The sequence below is a fragment of the Eupeodes corollae genome, chromosome 3 (assembly GCF_945859685.1).
Source record: "Eupeodes corollae chromosome 3, idEupCoro1.1, whole genome shotgun sequence".
NCBI lineage: Eukaryota > Metazoa > Arthropoda > Insecta > Diptera > Syrphidae > Eupeodes > Eupeodes corollae.
Window position 1 is genome coordinate 14,554,796 of NC_079149.1, and position 22,240 is coordinate 14,577,035.

Consider the following 22,240-nt stretch of genomic DNA (forward strand, 5'->3'; position numbering starts at 1 on the left):
ATTGGTAAGGAGTGTAAAGTTATGGATAAAATTATGAAGGTGAAAATCTTTGTAACAAGTAAATTGGTTGGGACCTAATCAACACTGGAATGCTCCATAACACGTTCGACCTAAATTGGAAGCGATAATATCTTATAGATTGGTCGAAAAATTAACAAGCTTTAACTTTGATAGAGCTACGCTGTTGCATTGAGGAAGGAAATCATGTTTTTGAAATGCGTTTCAAAGAGCTCATTAAAATTTTTCAAAAAATGATTTTTTTGTAAGAGTGCAGAGGAAGTGAATTCCTGCACAACTCAGATAGTGGGTTTTGTGGAAAATGGTTACATTAACTGCAGATTCTTCTAGAAGCTTGTGTTTGGCTGCATTGCAATGATTATTATTAATTTAAATCTGGGTTTAAAATAAAAATAAAGCTTATTAAAAGTGAGACATATCTTAATAGTGGCAATACAATTTTTTTTAAACAGGGTGCAAAACATCAAGTGTAGTTTCGGCTGTGTGGCACGTAGTGCCGTCCTGTTAAAACCAATTGTTGCCAATATCCTCCTCTTCAATTTGTGTGAGCAAAAATTCGACATCTACTCTAAATGGTTTGCAGGCAATATTTCCCAGCGTTGTTCAAGTGAGTATGCAAATATATTTGTTTAGCGGAAAGATACAACTAATTATGTGTTAAATCAAACTTGAGTTAAGTGTTACTGTTACCATTTACGAAATAAGCACTATTTGGAAAAAGAACCGTTAAATAGAGGACAACATACTTTTTTGAAGATTTTTTGTTTGCCGCAATTCAAATCTGTCTTCCATATCTCTCAATCTCGTCAGGCTTTTCAGATTTTGTTTATATAAACAAAAAAAAAACAGAGATAACACGTGTTTTTTTCAAACGTGTAGTTTTCAATATTGCAATACTTTTTTGGTAGTTGTTCTTTTTGATTCATGCTGAAATTAGTTTGTTATTTTCAATGAAAAGGCTCATTTCTGAACAACACTTGCAAATGTTTGTACAAATACAAGGTTCAGTTAAGGCCATTTATCGCACGCTTCGTCGAAAATTTGTTCGACATAATCGCCCAGTGTCGGTTATTCGAGCACCCATGGATCGGTATTATACCACGTTTACTCTAGTGGTTTTTGGGCTTAAAAAATCCGACTTGTGCAAAAATTGAAGCCAAATTTCGATGAAGGACGTCCCATGATTGGTGAATGGGATCAAAAGGGGAGGTTAAATTTTGTTGAGTAATGGAAGTAATTTTTGGTTGAATGGGAACTTTATTAAAAAAGTGCTAAAGTGTTGAGTGACCATAACTCACAAGCCAAACTTCTTCAAAAATGAAGCTGGCCATGATGTTATAGTCAATGGGGAAAGCTAAAGAGCCATAATTAATGGATTGGAGGATCTTATGTGGACAACGTTTGGTTTGAACACGACGGTGGCCGGCGTGGAGGTGCGACCTTAAATGCAATACAGCCAATGAAGTCATCAATTTGTTGGTATAAAAATAATGTTGAAAACGGGTATTTTAAAAATTTCAGCATATATTTATAATTGAAGTTCAGATTAGAAATTCAAACTTCTGCACATTATTTTTTTAGAACTTTTAGGGAACTAGTGACTTACAACTTTCAACCATTCCTGTGTGCGAGTACTTTTGTCAGGGATGAAGGGGACCTACAGTTTTAAGTCGAATCTGAACGGCTAATTTGAGAAAGCACTTTTCATGACAAGAATTACTCTTGGAGAATTTGTCAACTCCTCGCAAGAGGCAGTACCCGTGAAAAATACTTTAGATGGCATAGGCAGGGATCGAATCAAAGACCTCTGGTGTCTGTATTGGAAGATTTTAATGGCACGGCGTATTTAATAAAAATGATATTCAAAACGAGAATTGTTAAATTTTGAGCATTATATTTAAATTCGAAGTTCGAATTCGAAATCAGCACTAAAAATCAACTCTTAAACGTGTTCTTCAAAACCACGAAAACTTAAAAAAACTAAATTTTTCGAAAATTTATTGTTAAGAAATTTGTTGTAGTGTTTAAAAACACAAAACAGCTTTTTTGGTTGTCCTGAACATTTTTAAGGAGACACATTTTCAAAACATAAAGTGATTAAAAAAATTAAAAGTTCGCATTTCAATTCACGAGAATTTATTCTTATTATGAAGAATTGATTCGTTTTTGGGACAGAAAAACAAACTTAATTTTGCCAATCAATGTTATAGGTTTAAATTTTAAAAAGGTTTTTGAAAAATACCAATCACCTCGAATGTTGATGTCATACTCAAACGATCTTAAAAACACCGTATTAAGGATCTTTAAAAATATATATTTCAAAGAAATGGCTTGATGGGAAAATTCTGGACACCAAAAGCTATTGAAAATGTCAGTCAGGAAAGAAGTTGAGTTTCAGTTTTATGAACTCATTTAAATTTTCCATCAAGAAAAATTTCCACTAAAAAAGCCAAATCTCTGAAATCAGACATGCAGCCTTAAAGCTTAAGAGAAATTTAAAGGTTTAGAAAAATGTTTTAATATGAACTCCGAGCTCTATTTTTGTGAAATCGCTGACAATAGTTGTTTTTAAGTTTTTCTTCACGATTCTATCATTTCCCTTTGTTAAAATATCTTTAAAATATTTTCGATTTGACATTCTACTTTTTTAAATCCCGTCTTTTGTATAACTGGCTTTGCTTTTAATCCTGGTTCTTATTACCGCACTTTTGCAAAGATTTCGGACGAGTACAATTTTAGAAGATGGGATTTTAATACTGTTTTTGATACACCCTTTTAATATTTCAAATGAGGCTCACAATAGGGATGCAATATTCGTAAAGTAGTCAGGAATTATCAAAAAAATATTAGATGTCATTTTTTTGTATTTGATAAATCTTTACTTAAGAAACATTTTCATCAGTTCTGAAAATATGCAGACTTAAACGTAAACGTAAATAAATCATGAAACATTGACAGTTACAGGTTTTGAATCAAATACAGAATTAAAAAAGTCAAATAGCTTCGAATTCAAATTTGGAGTACAATTTAGAAAACTCATGTGGATTACTATATCAAGGATTCAATATTGGTATTGAAAATATGAAAAAAAAACAAAAGAAGTTAAAAATGTACTCAAGAAGAAAGAGATTGGTAGTAAAATTTGCCCTTTGACAAACTTGGTTTATGTTGTTGGGATCGAAGTCGTATTGTTACCTCTTTTCAAAAAAACTACAAACAACCAAATTTTAAAATTGGTCTTTTTTTCTTGTGATATTTTAATTCTTTGAGATTTAACCTGTACGATATTTATTATTCAATGGTGGTAATCAAATTCATATCAGTTCACAGTTGTTGACGGCTTAATATTATGAAATATACATATACTCAAAAAATGGAATGATATTGTCCTTATAATCCTTTATTTCATATTCACAAATAAAAACAACAATAACAAAAACAAAACATAACTCAGGAAACGTGAGCATTGAACATTTTTATTATCTTTGCAGACATTTTTGTTTGGTTTTTGTACTGAAAAAATGTTGTCCAATGACATGTATATTGTACACTGTACATGACTATATAATATTATTATTATTATTCCATACAGCAACATCAAAACAATACGTATTTTATACAATCGAGAACAAAAGGATATTTATACGTACGCGAGTACATATCCGTTGAATTGTTGCAATTGCATTGTATCTATAGGAATTTATTATAAGCTTATGTGAATTAGATAGGTACAAAAACACGTACCTATAGGAACGATGGGACGATATTATTTTTATAAACTCATCTTAAGCCGCAAAAAATGGTCGACTTCAAAGAATTTTGCTTTCTGTTTTAATTTATCCTATTATACTATTCTTAACATTGAACTGATATTTGGCATTGCATTTTTTAAAGAATTTAATTTCTGCTTCATATCATTATTTTGTCTGTTTGCATTTTTGAAATCATAATTATGAACTATTGAAGCCAAGGAGACCAATTTTCTTGAATTTGTAACAAACCAATCTGTTGCAATATACAACCGTCTCTTTTTTCTTTATGCTTGTTTAGTTTTCGGAAGTTTTCTAGCTCTTTTCTATCAACTTTAGTTCACACTACCTTACCATTTGCAACACAAAGTAGCCATCTAGACGTCATAAAGACAACTAATTGTAGGGTTTAATAAATTAGATAATAAGATCACGAAATAATAATAATAATTTTTTGAGTTTTCCTTGTTTTGAATTTATTAATAATCCAAGATTCCCACCACAAGTTGTTGACGACTTACTTATTTTTAGACAGTTACTTCTCTACCATTTCAAACTAGTTCAATGTTCTTCAATTTGAACCTTCAACCACTATGAAACGCCTGGGACGAATATAAGGTTTTTTCATGAGAGCATTTTTTAACTGTCCATAAACTAAAAAATGTAATTTTAAAAAGTTTCTTCTTCTGTAGAAGGAGCCCACTGTTCCAATTGAACGAAAAACTAATTTGACATTTGAAATCAAGTCAACAAACAGTTCCAACAGTTCCTGTCATTCTTTTCTAATTATAATGCCATTTTTTGTTCTAAACTGGAAATGATGACAGGTTTAACTTACATATTTTCAAAAATTTTTGAAAATAATTCAAGTTTATTTGGGGCTGGTTCGTGATGACAATTTTCAAATGTCAAAATATTTCATGCTAAAGTAAAAAGTGTACCAACATTAATCACTCCATCTTAAGCTGTGTTGTATTTCTGAGAATTTTTAAAATAGGAGAATGATATATGAACACAATTCACTAGTGATTCTCACCAACAGGGTAATCAGATTACGAGTAGCTTTTTAAATTTTCTTGAGAAATCGAGTCATAAAATTCTGTTCCCAGAATGCAAAAGTCAGAAATTTGTATGAAAAATTTTGTTTATACTTCTGAGAAGAACATTTCATTTGACAGCTATGACAACTGCAGGCATGTTAAAATTGGCTGCGTTCAATTTCGTAGTGTGTTGACTATAAATGAATTTTAAGTTCCTTATTGAACAACTTGCTTGGAGGTTAGACATAGCAAATTGATGTTTACAATATCAAAAGAAGTCAATTTTCCAGAGTAAAAAATAGGATCTTATAAATTCTAAATTTGGCGGAAAACTGCTTCTTCAATATTTTTTGTTTTATAAAAACTTTTACAAATCAACGAAATGTTGAATCAATTGTTCTGTCAGACCAGAAATTTTGTTTAAAGCTACAGGTTTTTTTTTTGATAGCACAGCTGTTTCGTTTTTTGTTTACACTATCTATTTAAGATTGAACACAGCTATTTTGTTCAGCTACTTTATTACCATCACCGTATAAAAACTCACTTTTTGGACTAATGGTTAAGGTTGGAAACGTAACTTTCAATTCGCTTACGAGTAGTAATATTCAATAAGCTTTTTGTTGGAAATAATCAAATCTACAGAAATGGTTTTGAAATAAAGAATCCATATTTTTGAACCGTTTTTAAGCTTCATAAATTTTAGTTTATTTATTTCACAGTTGTGGTGCTTGCTATATTTCTAAGCAGATCGCATATGACCTCGATAATCATATCTGGCATAACTAGGCATTACCTTATATGACAGCAAGACACAAGGCTAAACGTATTTTAAAATGACTTTTGTAGAAGCTGAATGGATAATTCTTCTATAACGATCTTAATCAAATTAACAGAATCAGTCTTTCATGTTTCGTAAGGGACTCCCATTAGTTTCATTGAAATAAAAAGAAAGCCTTGAGATTCATGTGGTATCTCAGCTACTTTCACCTGACCTAACATTTGACTGTAGTACGGTCGGGATGGTTAGTGCGTCATTACTAAACTGTCATTCCAGAGGACTTCAGTTCAATCCCTGCCTGTGCTATCTTAAGTTATTTTTCACGGGTGCTGTCTCTTGCGAAAAACTGACAAATCCGCAAAAGATTAATTGCTGTCCTGAAAAGAGCTTTCTCAAATTCGTCTTAAAACTGTTGGTCGCCTCCATCCCTGACAACAGTACTCGTATACAGGAATTGTTGACAGTTGAAAGTCATTAGGCTCTATTTCTCAATGGACTTAATGATTGTCAGCTGTATAACAAAGTCTAGTTCTGATTTGGTTGATTTGATAATGTACATATACTCGTATTTTACCGAAATTCTCTTAAAATAATTGCAAGCAAATATTCTTCCATTATTGCATTAAAAATGCTGAGAGCTGTAAAACAGGCCTTGTTTTTATAAGATGTTTCCTATCAAATGTTTAATTTTAATATTAAAAAATTTTGTAAGTATGTTTAAAAGAAATCAATGGATGTTGTTTTCGTTTTAAACATGACAATATTTAATTAACAATAAAAAAATATATTAATCAAATGGCCACATTGGCTATGGTTACAGCATCTTTTCATGAAATTTTAGATGACTAATTCGGATAGTATGGGCAGTATTTCCTATTTAACTTCATAAATTCCATCTGTAAGGCCTTGAAATGTTTGCAGACCTTACCTTTCAAGCAAGTGGTTCCAAAGAAATAAAGTCTAGAAGTGTTAAATCACAATATTTCTGTGTTTGAGTGTAATGACTTCTTCAGTATATAACACGGTCAGAATATTAAATCATTAAATTCATTTTCCTGAACAGCTGATACTTTTATGGCCAAAAGTGAAACGACTCGTTCCACTGATTTGTGTTCCAGTTTTACACAATTCCAATGACAGATTGCTGACAGTAAAAATTTGTCGGTGGATTTCAAATATAAATTTTTTTTCAATGGCAGAAATTTTTTGTGATAGCTATAAACAACCTGTCAAGAAAAATGTTTGTTTTCAATGATAAAAACCAATGAAAGCTTTAACTGTTGCCTAATAGTGTAGTTTTTACTTCTCAAATGTCAAAAAGTGATATCTTTAAAAGTGACAGTTGTCTTAAATGTGGGATATTCATGAAACTTTTATTGAAATTGATACAAGTAATGTATGTTATTATTGTTAAGAACATTAAAGAATCAATGTTTCGGTTTAGTAAGCTAAACAACTTTGTGAGTTGAGTCATTTGAGAAGATTCTAATAGTCTTATGTCAATTGAAAAGTTAGTTTGTTTAAGATTTTATTTGCAATGAATCAGTTTACTCGTGTAGATCCAAGGCCTATTAACTAACAACTCTCAACCGTTCTTGTAAGTACTGGAAGTAATGTCAGAAATACAAGAAAACTTACATTTTGTGAACCGAATTCAAATGGCTATTTACAGAATTGGTTAGTTTTAATAAAATCTGATTTATAGCTTTTTGGGCATACCCCAATTTTCGAAGGAATAAAGTATTTCGGGAAGAAATTCGCAAAGAATTTAAGCTTGCAGTACTTAACTGTCTATTGAAAGACACCGAAGTCAAGACTTCTTTGATAGAATTGCTTGAATTCTTTCAATCTGGTGTCTTCACTATCACTTTAACTTAACCTTTCCTTATTTCATAAGGTTCTAAAGACCTTTCAACTTAGATTTTCCCACACCTAAACTATTGTAATATTTTACCTTTCTAGATGACTGTTTGTTAGGGGAAAAATTAAAAGTATTGAGTATCTTAAACTTTATTCGAGTATACAAGATTGTATCTTTTGCAATTTCTCCGAAAATTTTCTATTTTAAAAAACATCTGAGGAACATTGAGTTTTTCAAAGACCTTATTACTGCTGAAGCACCCTGTAAAAAACTCTCTTAATTTGTAAAATGTGTTGTAAAATGTATGTAAATATTGTGTATTTTCTTTCGACAGTTTACTTGTAGATTCTACTGATTTAAAAAAATGTTTTTGAAGTGCTTTTGATTTTTAATACCTTTACCATAATTGTAATCCAGCTTGCTGATTTTTTTCTAACTTGCCAAGGGGAAGAAATGTATATGTACAAAATATTAATTCCTTGCCAAATGCATTTGGCAATGAATTAAATTGAATTTATTTAATTTTTGTTTTTTAAAAGTTTTTTTAATTTTTGTTTTTTAATAATCTAATCGCCTAATCTGTTATGTTTTGGTTTTGGTGGTGTTTTTTTTTAAATTGTGTTTTTGATGAATGTTGTTTTTGTGATGATGTTTTTTGTTAACATGAGCGTTAAGAGGGCAGAAAATGATAAACGAAAGGTAAATAATAAATGGCACATGCGCATGCGTGATGTAAGTAAGAAAATTGTATTAGGAATTGCTCGAAACACAAGCCGAATGCAGATTATTTAGATTAGATGTTTTAAGTTAAAAAACAAATATTTCTTGAGAGAAAATTAGGACTTCATAGCAAATAAGTTTGTTTTTTAAGTCAGAGAAAAAAAACTACAAAACTTAGGAAACTTATTTGCTAGGTCAATATTTCTTTTTTTTTTCTTTTTTCATTTTAATCCGAACTGAGGGGGCTTTAAACCTTAACTTGTTCTTTGTGTTTTACAAGTCAAGGAAGACAGCTCCGTAGCAGATGGAATAAGGCTATCTAATGTAATGCCATGTTTTCAGAAACAACAAAAAAAACTATGGAAGAAAAGAAAAACTATATTAACTGTCAATTGAATATTTTATGACGTTAAACAAAAATCAGGACAATGGGGTTAGGCAGGTTGGCAGGACGACAGGACGACAGCCATCAGCAGGGGAGACAAAGTAGAAAAATACAAAAAGTATTGCATTTCTGAACCTTCTATCTCCCTTTCTCTGCTTATTGCTTCCACCACTACCTTTTTTTTTCAAACCCTCACTTCCATAAGCAACATAAAAGTACAAAGTTTTTCTTTGTTTTTTTTTTAGTTTTTTATTATGTTTCCTTTTTTAATGGCAATTACATTATTAAATATTCATTATTCATATGGGTCGGGGGAGGCAATTCGTTAAGAGTATAAAAGGTTTATAAAGTAAGTATTTACCTAAAGGACTTCCACGCGCACCGTAATCCCGTGATGGTGAACGGTCTACTGTTGGTAATTCAGTTAGCCGCCTCGACCGGCCAGGACTACGAATGCCAGAACTAACAACGGTCACAGAGTTATAGTCGTCACGCGACATAATATGCCGCGGTCTTTCCGCGGTACTGATGTTATGCTGAATTCAAAATTACTTCTGATGTTTTGTTCCTGGAAAAAGAAAAACAAAAATTTATTAATGTTAAAAATAAAAATAAAATAGAAAAAATGGAGATTGTTGGACTACGATTGTCGAGTATGTTATGAAATTGATTGGTATTTTTATTTTTGTTTCATTGAATATGAAATAAAAATGTTCTGACTGTTATTGCGAACGGAATAACAATTCTTCAAAAATTCGTATTGTTGTACAGGACACATTATGTTGGCATAGGTTCATGATTTCCTCTTAATTCTGGGAGAAACTGATTTACATGTTCATATAATTGTTTCTTTTGTCAGAAAAATAAATATTATTTTTTCTTTTCTGACTGAAAATGGTGAACCTTAAATGAAAGTGGAACACGACAAGGAACACGAAAGTATTATACAAAAGACTATGAGGTAAAATGTTTATTTATTTTTACTGTGATTGTTTCAAAAACCAAGGAAACAAAAATGTTCCTTATGATTTAAAATGCAATTATTCAAGAAATATTGATCGAGATTGGGCATCTGTATTTTGGCCAACAAAAAATCATTTTCTTGAATGAAACCGAATTTTAAGTGAGTTCATTCCACAAGTGTTCAGCGAAGCACGAATGCATCCAACTCTCTGGGACCAATGCTCTATTTCATAAAAATTGGCAAGTGACAGTTACAAGGGCGGATCCAGACTTTTAATCAGGGGGGAGTCTTCAAACGCTTAACATACAGATGAATTCTTACTCAACGCTTAAAAATGTTCTTTAATGTTCTGTTAAGGATAACATAATGTGTATCTTAACCTTAAATTTACACATTCCAAAGCCTAAAGTGACAGCTTTAGTTATTTAATTATTTTAGAAAACTGTTGTCCACTAAGATATGGTCGAACTATTTAATTTGGACTACTCCCTACATATAAAAGCATTCCAATATTCCAAGAGTATTTTATATATGCCTTATTTAAGAGCAAAACACAATAGTTTAGAGGGTTTTTGTTGTTTTCACTCAGAAGTGTAAGAAATTGTTTTCAAAGTTAGCTTTTTTCCAAAAAGAAATAGCAACAAATATTCTTTTTTGTTGCTATTTCACTTAATGCGAAAACCCTACAAAAATTCAAAAACCTAGAATATGAGAAAGAATCTGATATCAAGAATTTTCTGGCTTTATTTGACGTAGTTTCTTCGGACTCAATTTTCGGGAGTCTATTATTACTATTGCTATCAGTCTGCTTTATCGTAGATTGTAGCTGATGCTATTAAATATTTTGATCAACAAAACTTAAAAATTGTAGAGGGAAAAAATTTTGGTTTAATTGAATTTAAGGAAATAGGTGCATTGAACTTGCTTTAACATATTGTTGGTATGCAGTTATTTAGTTCTTATAAAATTTAAATGTACATTTTACATTACAATTTGGTCTTAAAATGTTCACCACTTTGTGAGATATCAAGTTTCGACGCAAATTATTAATTTTTTTAAAATAAAAACAAACAAACAATGACATTTTTGATCATCAAAAATTAAAATCAATTTGGAAATTTGGCCATCGAATATAATTGAAATCGGTCGATTAGTTCTGGAGAAAACTTAAAAACAAAGTAACGGTTTTATGAGGGGTATCCTACTGGAGCAATACCAAAATATGTTTTTCTTGTAGAAAAAAACCGAATTAAGAAAAACTAAATTAGAGGAAGTTATAAGAAAATCTATTGGTTCATTTTTGAAAAATTAGAATTTTCGGTTTTAAACCAAAACATTTGAATGGAGACTGTTGTTATTTTTCGTATGAAAAAATGCCTTAAGCTAATCGGCTGAAAACTTAAATTTCATTTATCACAATGGTTTAGTCTGTAGACATCAGGACAGACAGACAGACTGACGGAATCGGAGGACCCACTTTTTTCTACTTTCCTATTATCGTAATGTCATGGATGATTCGAAATTTTTTACAAATGCAATACTTGCCATATAGTTTCTATATTTCTCAAATAGAAACAAATTTCAATGTTTATTATTTATGTGCATCACACAAATAAGACGGAATTGAAGGCTAGTTTCATTAATTTAAAGGTAACTTTATATCAAATAGACGTTTTCTTACTCAAGGTTTCTTTTTAAAAATTTGAATATTTGCTCTTTTTCTTAGAAATATATTTTTTTTCCGAAAATAATTTAAAGCATTACTTAAGGTACAAAAATGTTAGTTGTTTTTGACAGCAAACCACTTTTTGGTGTATGTCGTTAAATCAAACAAACAAATCTTTAGATAAAATATTAACTTATAAAACTTAACTGCAGAATCTTAATACCTCATAAGACGCAATTGGTATTAATTGATGAATTTCCGATTCATATTATGTTCTTACTCCAGTCGTCAGTTAAAAGTGGTACTTTTGGCAAAAAATTTTAGGAAGTGAAATACAAATTTTGTTTTCATATAAAAAAAAATAAATAATTCAAAATATAATGGGGTTCATTTCCATTAACTCAATACGATTCGTTTCGAATTGAAGCGAATTAATCTGGATCGGCCATTGGATAGGTACAAAATTGTGAATGAAAATAATTTACCAACTGTCTTAATTCTATCACATACAAAAATGTAAGATTTGCGACAGTTTTCCGATGTCTTGGGTCATAAACAAATAAAACAAATTTACATAACAATAAGTAGTAGGGGATTTTATGAAAATTGTAATATATATATTTTGCGATAAACCTTTGGTGACATTTTTCAGTATTCTAAAATAAAAATTACAATTTTTCCAAAATGATTGTTGTGACATGCAACTGAGTCCCCACCGCTAAATGACAATTTTGGTAAACAACATTTAAATATTATGTTTTCAAGGGAAATTGAAACGATTTGATGTCTTATTTTGTTAATCACACTTTACTTTCAGTTTCTAATGAAATTCAAAATTAATTTATTTATTGAAGAATTTTGTTAAAAATAAGTCGATATATACTATAATATAATAATAAGTGGTACCCGTGGCATGATGGTTAGTGCGTTGGACTGTCATGCCAGAGGTCTTGGGTTCGATCCCTGCCTATGCCATCTAAAGTCATTTCACGGGTACTGCCTCTTGCGAGGAATTGACAAATTCTCCAAGAGTAACTCTTGTCATGAAAAAGTGCTTTCTCAAATTAGCCGTTCGGATTCGGCATATAAACTGTAGGTCCCCTCCATTCCTGACAACATTACTCGCACACAGGAATTGTTGAGAGTTGTAAGTCACTAGGCCCTAGTTCTTCATGGACTGTTGCGCCACCCAATTTATTTATTTATACATCACTTCACAAAAAATAAATTGTCACGATAAATTTCTAGTAATATTTAAAAAACAATTATGACACCTGTCAATACTTTTATGCAATAAAAACTAGTCAGATAAGTACGATAAATTTGTATCAAAATCATGTGCATCAATTAATTGTTGAACAGGATAAAATTGTTACATCAGCAATTTATTCCGATCCATTTTCAAAACTCAAAACTTGCCATTGGCTCCTTTAAAATGTTCACCTGATATTTTTTTATCATTTAATAACTTAGAAAAGTATAAATTCAATAAACATATGTATTTAAGAAAAATGTATGAGATGTATTTTCATAAAAACGTTGGAACATTTTTTTTTTTACCAAAATTAAGGTTTTTAAGCCCCACATTCCTGCATTTGAATCCTGTCTTTCAATTGTTCTATTACATTAGATCTTCAAAATTTGTCTAACATACATAGCTTCTGCAAATTCCAATTCGTTATGAATCCGCATTTTGTTTTTTTAACTTTGAATTTAATGGTTTCATTGTTTTGAAAAATTTGTGAATACAATCTTCAAATTTTAAAAAATACACGTTTTCAACATTTTACTTATTGTAATGGGTCCGAATTGTCGAAATGAAAATTTTGAAATCTTTCGACGTTTCAAGGTCTATAGAGTCGAAATAAAAGATTTTAAGAAAGATGTCTGTGCGTACGTATGTACGTACATTTGTACGTTCGTACGTTCGCGATGTTTTTCTCATCGTCCATAGGTCAAAAAGATGAGATATCGACTTCGACTTTTCGACTTGTGTTATTTAAATAATAATGCAGAAAGATGCAGAAAGGGCTTTCAAGAAAATTTCGTGGGTGATTTTTTTTACCATAGCAGTTAAAAAAAAATGAATATTTTGGTTAAACCTAAATATCTCACAAACCATTGTCATTCTTTTGAATTAAATAAAATTTTACATCATATTATTGTAACGTGATACCAAACAAGTATATTTTTGGAAAAAAATCCAATTAACCGTTTTTTTATTAATCAAAAAAACTGAATACAAATGTGTCACCTCGAAAATTTTACGAATACTTAATGATTTTATCTCCAAAACGAAAAATAACGTTTTTAACATCTGGTAAAATTTTGAGACAAATGAAATTGACATTACTTAAAGTTGGTAAAAACTGAATTTCGACTCAAATATCTTTTCAAAAATTTTAGATATGGCTTCCAACTAATTTAAACTTATAAAAATATTGTTTCTTACATTCGAAAAACTTTTACGAAATATCGAAGTAACAGTTTTTTTATAAAAAAAAAAAAAAAAAATTGGGTGGCGCGACAGTCCATTGAGAACCAAGGCCTAGTGACTTACAACTCTCAACCATTGTTGTCAGGAATGGAGGGGACCTACAGTTTATATGCCGACTCCGAACGGCTAATTTTGAGAAAGTTTTTTTACAAAAAATAAAACTAAAAGGAAAATTTAACAAAAGTTGGTAAGAATTAATTTTTGACACAAATATCTTTTCAAAACTTTGAGATATTGGCTTTAAACTAATTTTATCTTTTAAAAAATATTGTTGTCAACATTCAGTAAAATTTTGAGAAGTATCGAATGGACAGTTTTTTTTACAAGTAATAAAAACGGAGAAAAAAAAACTCAAACAGCTTTTCAAAAATTATAAATATTGTCTTCAAACTTTTTTTATTTCACAAATAATATTATTTTCGATATTCAGCAGTTTTTTTTATAAAAGTCCGTTCTTTTAATAACAAAAATAGTACGCATATTTGGTAAAAATTGATATTCGGTTCTTATCTCTCTGAAATTAACTGCGTTCGTCCAATTTATAAAAATTTAGGAAATGCTACTAAAATTTGTAAAAATTTGTTTTCGACTAAAAATCTATTTAACAAAACTAGATTTTCAAACTAAAATATTTCTTTATATGATAAATATTTCTGGTAGTTTTTAATTTTTATTCAACTGACAACTTTTTTAATCCAACATGAAAACCTATAAACTTTTAAGGAAGACAAATCAGTAGACAAATAAATATGGACTTGATTCGTTTTTGATGCAAACTCGTCAATTAAATCAGATGGCAATTCGTAATGCAAAGAAAACTTTTCAGAAAAGAATAAAATTGTTACTAAATAAACTGTGGCATAAGACAAATTTCATGAAAATCGTTATAGAAAATACATTACATCACCAAAAAGTCTATCACACTTTAGGAAATTAATAGCTTTATTCTAACCCTCACTCATTAAAATGTTCATCTGATATTGTGTTATCATTCAAAAACTTAGAAAAGTTTAAAAGATTGAGTTGCCCAGAATTTGAACCTTGTCTTTTAATTTTTCTATTACATCAGGTTTTTCTTGGAACCTTGAATTTAATGGTTTCATTGTTTTGACAAATTTGTTTTTAAGTTGATGAATTTGAATCCGAAATTTCATATTTTAAAAAATACCCATTTTTTAAATATTTTTTTCCATATTATATATATTTTTTAAACTTCATGTGACAGCCTTGCTAAGATGCCAAAAACTATTTTTAAAACTTTTTGGTGTTTTCTCTTAAAGCTTTTAGGTTCACCATCACTTTATGATATCAAACAAATTATGATATATATGAATATTTCATAATGTATAATATTATAATATAGTATTCTATTGATTTTAGAGTTGTTTTTGAATTGAGTCTATCAAAACCCTTTAAATAAAGAAAACACAATAACGTGACGAATATTCTCTTTAAATTAGTTCTTGTTTATCTGCGTAGATAAGCAATTTTATGTTTTCGCACAAAAAATAGTTCAACGGTTATGAATGCAATGATCTTGTTGCCCTGCCACAGGCTCACGATATTAGATACTAAACTCGACAAAAGTCTCAATAAATAATTGATGTTTTCTTGTCTTCATAGCAGCCTTATTTTGTAATACATTTTCACAACTTGCAAACTTTGACGGAGAGTAAGTTTTTAAGTTATGTAATGACAAAACAAATGGAGCATAAATAAAGTGACAGCTGTGAAATAGGAACAACTGTGAAAAAGTATTGTCAGATTGAAACTAGACGTCTAAAAAAATCGCCACCAGAAAAAATTTACTCAATTTGTATTTAAATTATTTTGCACATCTTATTTTTATGTCCTTAAAGCAAAATTCATGACTAGTTCTTGAGATATTGAGATCAAAACAATGAGGTGTACCCCCAAAGTTTGAACATTAAAAATTTTCAAAATTTTAAATTGACGAATCGACCCATTACAATATCTTCCAAAAGGTAGTTAATGAATTTTACTTGTCACAGCTGACATCTGTCAAATAAATTCTTTTTTTTTTTTTAAGAATTGGCAAATTCATCATCAAATTAAGGGTGATTTCAAAAATGCAACTAGTTGCACAAGCCATGCCGAAAAAATTCATGCAATTCAAATTTATGAACAGAAAAACTACTGCAAGAATGCGGCAGATATACAATATCAGAAACCAGTTCATAAATGTCATCAAAGTAGGCGTATTTAAAAAAAGAATGACAGAAATAATTAGGTTTTTTCTTTGAGTTACAAAGGTTTTGGTTTTTAGTGTCTTAACAAAATTCTTGCAAAATATCCAATAAAAATGTTTTATTATGACTTATTTTAAATGTTTTGAATAGAGCAAATGTATTCACTCATTCCTTTGGAGTATAAATTTTATAATTCAACTTATTAATAACAATATATATGTACATACATACATTTTATTTCTTAGCAAAAATTTAATAAATATTCAATTAGTTTAACCTACTAATTTTGTTTTGACATTTTTCTGCAGAGCGGCAACAGAAATAAAATGACTGCAAGTCTGATCGCATTTCAGCTGTCAGACTGCTTTTTTGAACAGAGTTACCGACTGCAGTAATGCAGTATTTCGATTTCGAGGGGAGAAGGGGGAAGATAAGGATGATAGTTGAAATGGTTTGGACTGTGTCTTAAAAAGTGAGGACAACAATTAGGAGAATTTCTGTCATTAATTAAATTAGAAAAGTAGAATGTGGCGTATGAGTACTTTTTGACTTAATAGAGTGAATTATAGAAATTTATTTTATTTGTTGAATTATTAAGTATTTGATATATTTTCACTTTTTCAAGATTTTTTTGTCGAAACCCAATGAGTTTGAATATACTTCGTTTAGGATTGTCAAAGGTTTATCACGAAAAAGGCCGCAAATAAAAGAATTGTGTCACTTTTTTAAAACTATTTTCATTAATAAAGTGACATTTTTTTAAAAAATCAAAAAAAATTATCCTATTGATTGACACTTTTAATGATCAACCTCAAAGAAATGTGTTAAGAGAAAATACTTTTATCCAAATTATTATCAATATCCATCAAAACGATGGATGTATTAAAAATATACACTGTGGCGTATACGTAATTGTTTTTAACAACATTTTTGTTTGATTTAGATGTGTACATTTTATATTGAACACCTATTTGAATTTAATCGTTACATAATTTATTCGACAGCTCCTTTTCGTGGTGTTGTCCTTCAGAATAAAAATAATTTTCAAATGGAGTAATCTTATGGTTTTTAAATAGAGCACCAAAAGACTTTCTTTTTATTAAACAAAATCACTTAGTTTGGTTAAATTAAAATATCATGACACCTTTTATCTTTTCTTATCCTAGAGACACTTAAACAAACACAGTAAAATATTATGTTCTCCAAACGTAAGCAGCACTAAATATATTTTATTGCACCTAGAACAGATAAAACTGCCAATGAAATCCTGCTAAATGAATATAAAAGAAAATAATATTCTTTTCGTGAAATTGAGCTGTGAAAAGTTTTATTTGTAATGAGACATGAAAAAATACAAAAACAAATTTCACAGCGAAAGAGTGCGTTTCAAAAACAGAATTTTTACTTTCGTGCTAATTAAACATAATAAAAACCTATGCTTCTATAGCTATACATCTGAAGTCTCGAAGCTTTAAGGTAATTAAAACGAGAGTGTTTCCTCTATCCTTTGATTCTTTGTATAAGGATATGCCTTTAAGAATATTCTGAATATTGTGTATTTTGTTCATGTTGTACAATCGTTGATTAAAAATTTAAATTATATTAAAACATGTTTATTTATATTCGAAGAAGAAAACAATTTAATTCTGTCAAGGATTCCAATTTGGATATAAAGGAATTATACAATTATTTTAGGGGAATGGTTGTAGCTATATTTTTGAAATGAAAATAAAGCGAAGAACTTTCATTATTTGTACAAAACATATACATATTCGTTTATGTATGTACATGGGTAGGGCATCCCTCTCTCTTTCTATATATATACTCTTTATGTATGGCATTGAAAATATACGTATTCAACTTGATTATACCCATTTCTTCCAAGGATATACTATAGAACACTTTTGGGATGCTTAAACTAAGTTATTTAGTTTGGTTCGTTAAATTTTATGATATACTCGAACAACCTACCCCAAAAAATACTCGTAGGTAGTGTAATCAACTTTAATTTTGTGTTGCTGTTGTTTTTTAAGTTAGTTTTCTTTTTTTGTTTTGTGAGTCATATTTTATTTGTTGAATTTTAAATTTGTGACTAAAAAAACATGACTTGAATATTAATAATGTGTATTAGGGTTTTTCATGGGTTGAATGACGCACTTCTTTTTTTTGGAATTGCTCATTTTAAATTAAGGTACGGCACTGACTGTTAAAGGACGGACTTGAAAAGTTTTGAACTAAACTTTATTTTGAAAAAGTATTTAACTTTGTTTTATAGTTTTTTATATATTCAAGATGATGATACTGATAATGATAAACCATTTAGCTGTAGATAATTTAAAATAAAGTGGTTGGGAGAAATTAAGTTCATACTTTTACTTCACTCAAAATGTTAACATTAAGCATTAAATTTGAGTACAACGATCAACAGTGTCCTTGAAGAATAAAGTGCTTTCACAAACAACGTTTTAGCTGGCACTCAATTAGCACAACTTACGGTGAAAATTAGAAAAACGGTTTTTAAAAATAAATGAATTTATAGAAACTTAAGTACACGCATTATTTTGTAAGTACACATTATTGAAGGATAGACTGTCGTAAGGGATTGTTTAAGGATGAACATTAAGAGAATTCAATAAAGAGCTAAGGTTTGAAATATTTCTGACAAAAATTTCCATAAATTTGTATTAAAATAGAAGATTTCTATGAAAAGGTACACTATGGCGTATACGTACTTTTTTGTTGTCCTGTTATTATTTTATTACATTTTTGGCAAACATATTTGAAGGAAGGTAATTTAAGAATAAAAATTCAGTTTCGTCTCCTTTGAAGGAGCAAATAGCTGGCCAGAAAAAAAAATGGTAGTTTTCTGAGAACTTTCCATACTTTTTTTTGTTACGTTTCATGAATTTCAGTCAAAAATTTCAATTTAAATGCTTTTTTCCAAAAAACGAGTTCAATAAATTTAAGAAAAAGGCAGAAACTGGTATTTCACCTTATTTTTCTTTAAAATGTTTCCCTAAACATCCTTTTTTATCTATTTTAAAGCATGTCATGGGTTTTAAAATAAGTGGTTTCATTTTGAATATTCTTATATTTTGGGCGATGTCATCTTTTGACTCTCGAAAAATAAAAGCTACACCATAATTAAAATAGGTAATAGGTAGCACCCGTGGCATAATGGTTAGTGCGTCGGACTGTCATGCCAGAGGTCTTGCGTTCGATCCCCACCTATGCCATCTTAAGTCTTTTCACGGGTACTGCCTCATGCGAGGAATTGACAGATTCTCAAAGAGTAACTCTTGTCATGAAAAAGTGCTTTCTCAAATTAGCCGTTCGGATTTGGAATATAAACTGTTGGTCGCCTCAATTCCAAACAACATTACTCGCACACAGTAATGGTTGAGAGTTGTAAGTCACTAGGCCCTAATTCTCAATAGACTGTTGCGCCACCCAATTTATTTATTTTTATAATTAAAATAGGATGAATACTCACTTCCAAGGAGCATTACAGATTGTAAGAACTCACTTAAAGAAATGGAGCTATTTTCCATCTAAGCAACATCCTTAATTTTACGGGAAAAGTTTCCTGGTCTCGAAAAGCTAACCATAATTGAACACCAACATCTAGAGATTGAAACACCTTAAGACTTATTTCTTTGATGCTACATGAATGTCAAAATCTTTGAAAATGATCTACAATACAAGGTTTCATGACCTTGATGAAGATATTTATGAAGTTATCAAGGACGTAAAACCGCAATTGAGTAGTTTGATAATACAAAAAAGTTTGAACAAGATATAGGGTTCAATCGTAGCTTAAGTAGCGATTTCACTGATATTGTTTTTAATTAATAATGGAATAGTTTTTTCTTTAAAATAAAATCAACATTCATTGGAATTTCATGAAAAAATTGCAAATATTTTTGAAATTTCAAAATGAAACCTTTTATTGGAAAACTCAGATTTCTGAATGTCAAAGTGAAACCTCTTACTAGAAAATACTAATTGTTTTTGAAGAGATGTCTTTAAATGTTGTCTGTTTATTTGCCAAAATATTTATTCTCTTTAAATTATTTTAAGGACTTAAATTTGAAATTTGAAGTATTATAAAATCTACATAATATTAGAATAAGTTAGTGCCAGACATTATGGATTACATCCTCTATTTACATATAAAATGTAAATTTTATACGACTTCAAATATTGTCTTTTAAAATTGTCTACTGATGATGTCCTGGTGATGTACTTACATTTCATTCAACTGAAATAATTTAAAGCAATTGGTATGCAAAAAGGAAATATGCAAAACATTTATTTGTATTTTGTAAACTTTTGTTTTATTATTATTTTGTGCATCTAAGGACGACGAACGACGCCATCAACTAGGACACTATAAACATTCCAATAGAAATGACTTCAACTTCATATTATATTGAAAATTGTTTTTTTTTTCTGTACTGATTAATGTGTCTCTCTGTTTATATGTATGTCTTTATAGGGCGCCATTAGGCTACATCGCAAAAATATCTCAAGACATAACTTTAAGTAGAATATCATGTTCAATGTTGGAACAAAAATAAAAACAAATATACATTACCACCTACACACATAAATAGCATGACCTGCAAAAAAGGACATGTTTTTGGCAATACTAGAATATTGTGTGGGAATTTTTAAAATGTCGCCTGAGTGAATTTCAAAATTGTTAAGTGATGAACAACATTGTATATAATATGTAAATTTAAAATTACCCATTCTATCTGACTGGAGGAAAAGTTTAAAAGAATGTGAAGGCCCTTTTAATTTTGAAATGTAAAACAAGTCATGAATGATTGAGAACAAATATGTTTTTCAAAATATCACAATTTATCCAAATTTAAAAATATGATATGTAAGAATATAGAGTTCAATGTCGATGAATTAAAATTACAGATAGAAATTTCAAAAATCAAAAACTGAGCACAAAATTTATATTTTGTATAATCATAGCTTTCTTAGATTTAAGAAAACGTAGATATACCAAATTTCATTTAAGTCATATGTAATTGAATTTGCATGGTTTAAGCATTAATAGATTTTCTGCCATTGATTAAGTTCAAAAGTTTATCTATGCACGTAAAAGTTGAAAATGCATTTTATATTGAAGGAATGAGAATTATTCAACCTATAATCCTGAAAAAAGAATTATAGAAAGATTTTATCATGCAATTTTCACTTTAAAGTTATAATTTTATTTTTCATTCTTTATGAGTCTTTCTTTATTTTAGTCTGAATTATGAGGTTGCATCTAATTTTGTTGAAGTTTTTTGAAATTTTGTAATATGACCTTTTCACTTTACTTTCTTTGATGTGTATTTAAATATTTCCATGCAGAAATGAGACTGCTAGAAATTTTGAAATTAGTTCCTGACAATATTTTTGTCAAAACACATTTTCAAAACATTTAAATTTCTATATTAAAGTTGCTGATGTAAAAATCAAAATTTGATTACGTCTCTAAAAATATTTCGAAATTGTTCCGAAAATAATCAAAAGCTTTTAATAAAAAGTTTATAAGAAACATAAAGCAGATCTGTTTAAAATGTCTGAATTTTCAGGGCTCAAAATTTAAAAATCATTGAAATTAATGTTATTTATTTTAGACAATGATTCCCACATAAAATGTTGCCTTTTTTGAAGTAATCAAATTCCAACATCGGGAAAGATTGGTCTTCACAACTAATTCTGTGTAAGAAAAATATTGAAGACTATAACAAACGATTTCACAACACAAAAATTTGAAATGAATTTTAAATTTGAAATAAAGTGAAAAAAAGATGTGATTCATTTTCAGCCGTTTTTAGACCTTTGTTCAGAATACGGTTAAGAAACTCTGAGATGAAATAACAATTTCTTTTTTAAATATAATAAGCTATAGACTTTAACGTATCAGTATAGTGACCAAAGGTTTTAATTTTAGTTATTTTTTTGAGTAAATTTGACAATTTTAGTAAAAAGTTTGGGGGATATTGTGAAAATGGGTTCGCCAGGAAAAAAAACTTCTTTCTTTTTGGATTTGGGCTCGTAAGAGGATCTTTATAACGAATGGCGGTTGTCTTAATGTTTTGCAATAACTTGACTTGGTTTTTTTTTTACATCTTTAAACGTTCTGTAATCACTTTGGTAAAGTCCGTGCAAAGTATAAAATGTTTGGAAATGACTGGACTAGGGTCGATTTTATCACACTTTCGAATACAATTTTTAACGTCTTCGTCAGACTTGATGCTTTTTTCATTTCAAGTTTGCAAATGACTGGACTTTTTTTCTAGCCCGCTCTCATTCTATTATAATCATTTTTGGAATAAATTTATCA

General features: G+C 29.4%; 2 protein-coding genes across 15 annotated transcripts in view; both read right to left on the reverse strand.

Moving 5' to 3' along the window:
• The window catches only part of LOC129951228 (trichohyalin), a 160,745-nt gene that overhangs the window by 129,972 nt on the left and 8,533 nt on the right, over window positions 1–22,240 (reverse strand). For 12 of the 14 annotated variants that reach the window (XM_056063288.1, XM_056063290.1, XM_056063287.1 and 9 more), the window contains exon 2: window positions 8,913–9,119. In XM_056063288.1, coding sequence (XP_055919263.1) covers window positions 8,913–9,051 — 139 coding nt within the window. In that variant the 5' untranslated portion in view covers window positions 9,052–9,119. Of the gene's footprint in view, window positions 1–7,841; window positions 8,026–8,912; window positions 9,120–22,240 lie in introns of those variants that run through there. The other 2 variants (XM_056063291.1, XM_056063292.1) reach the window with 2 other exon arrangements.
• LOC129951235 (succinate dehydrogenase assembly factor 3, mitochondrial) overlaps window positions 1–22,240 on the reverse strand; it is a 451,002-nt gene that overhangs the window by 54,036 nt on the left and 374,726 nt on the right. The gene's annotated exons all lie outside the window — the stretch shown is intronic.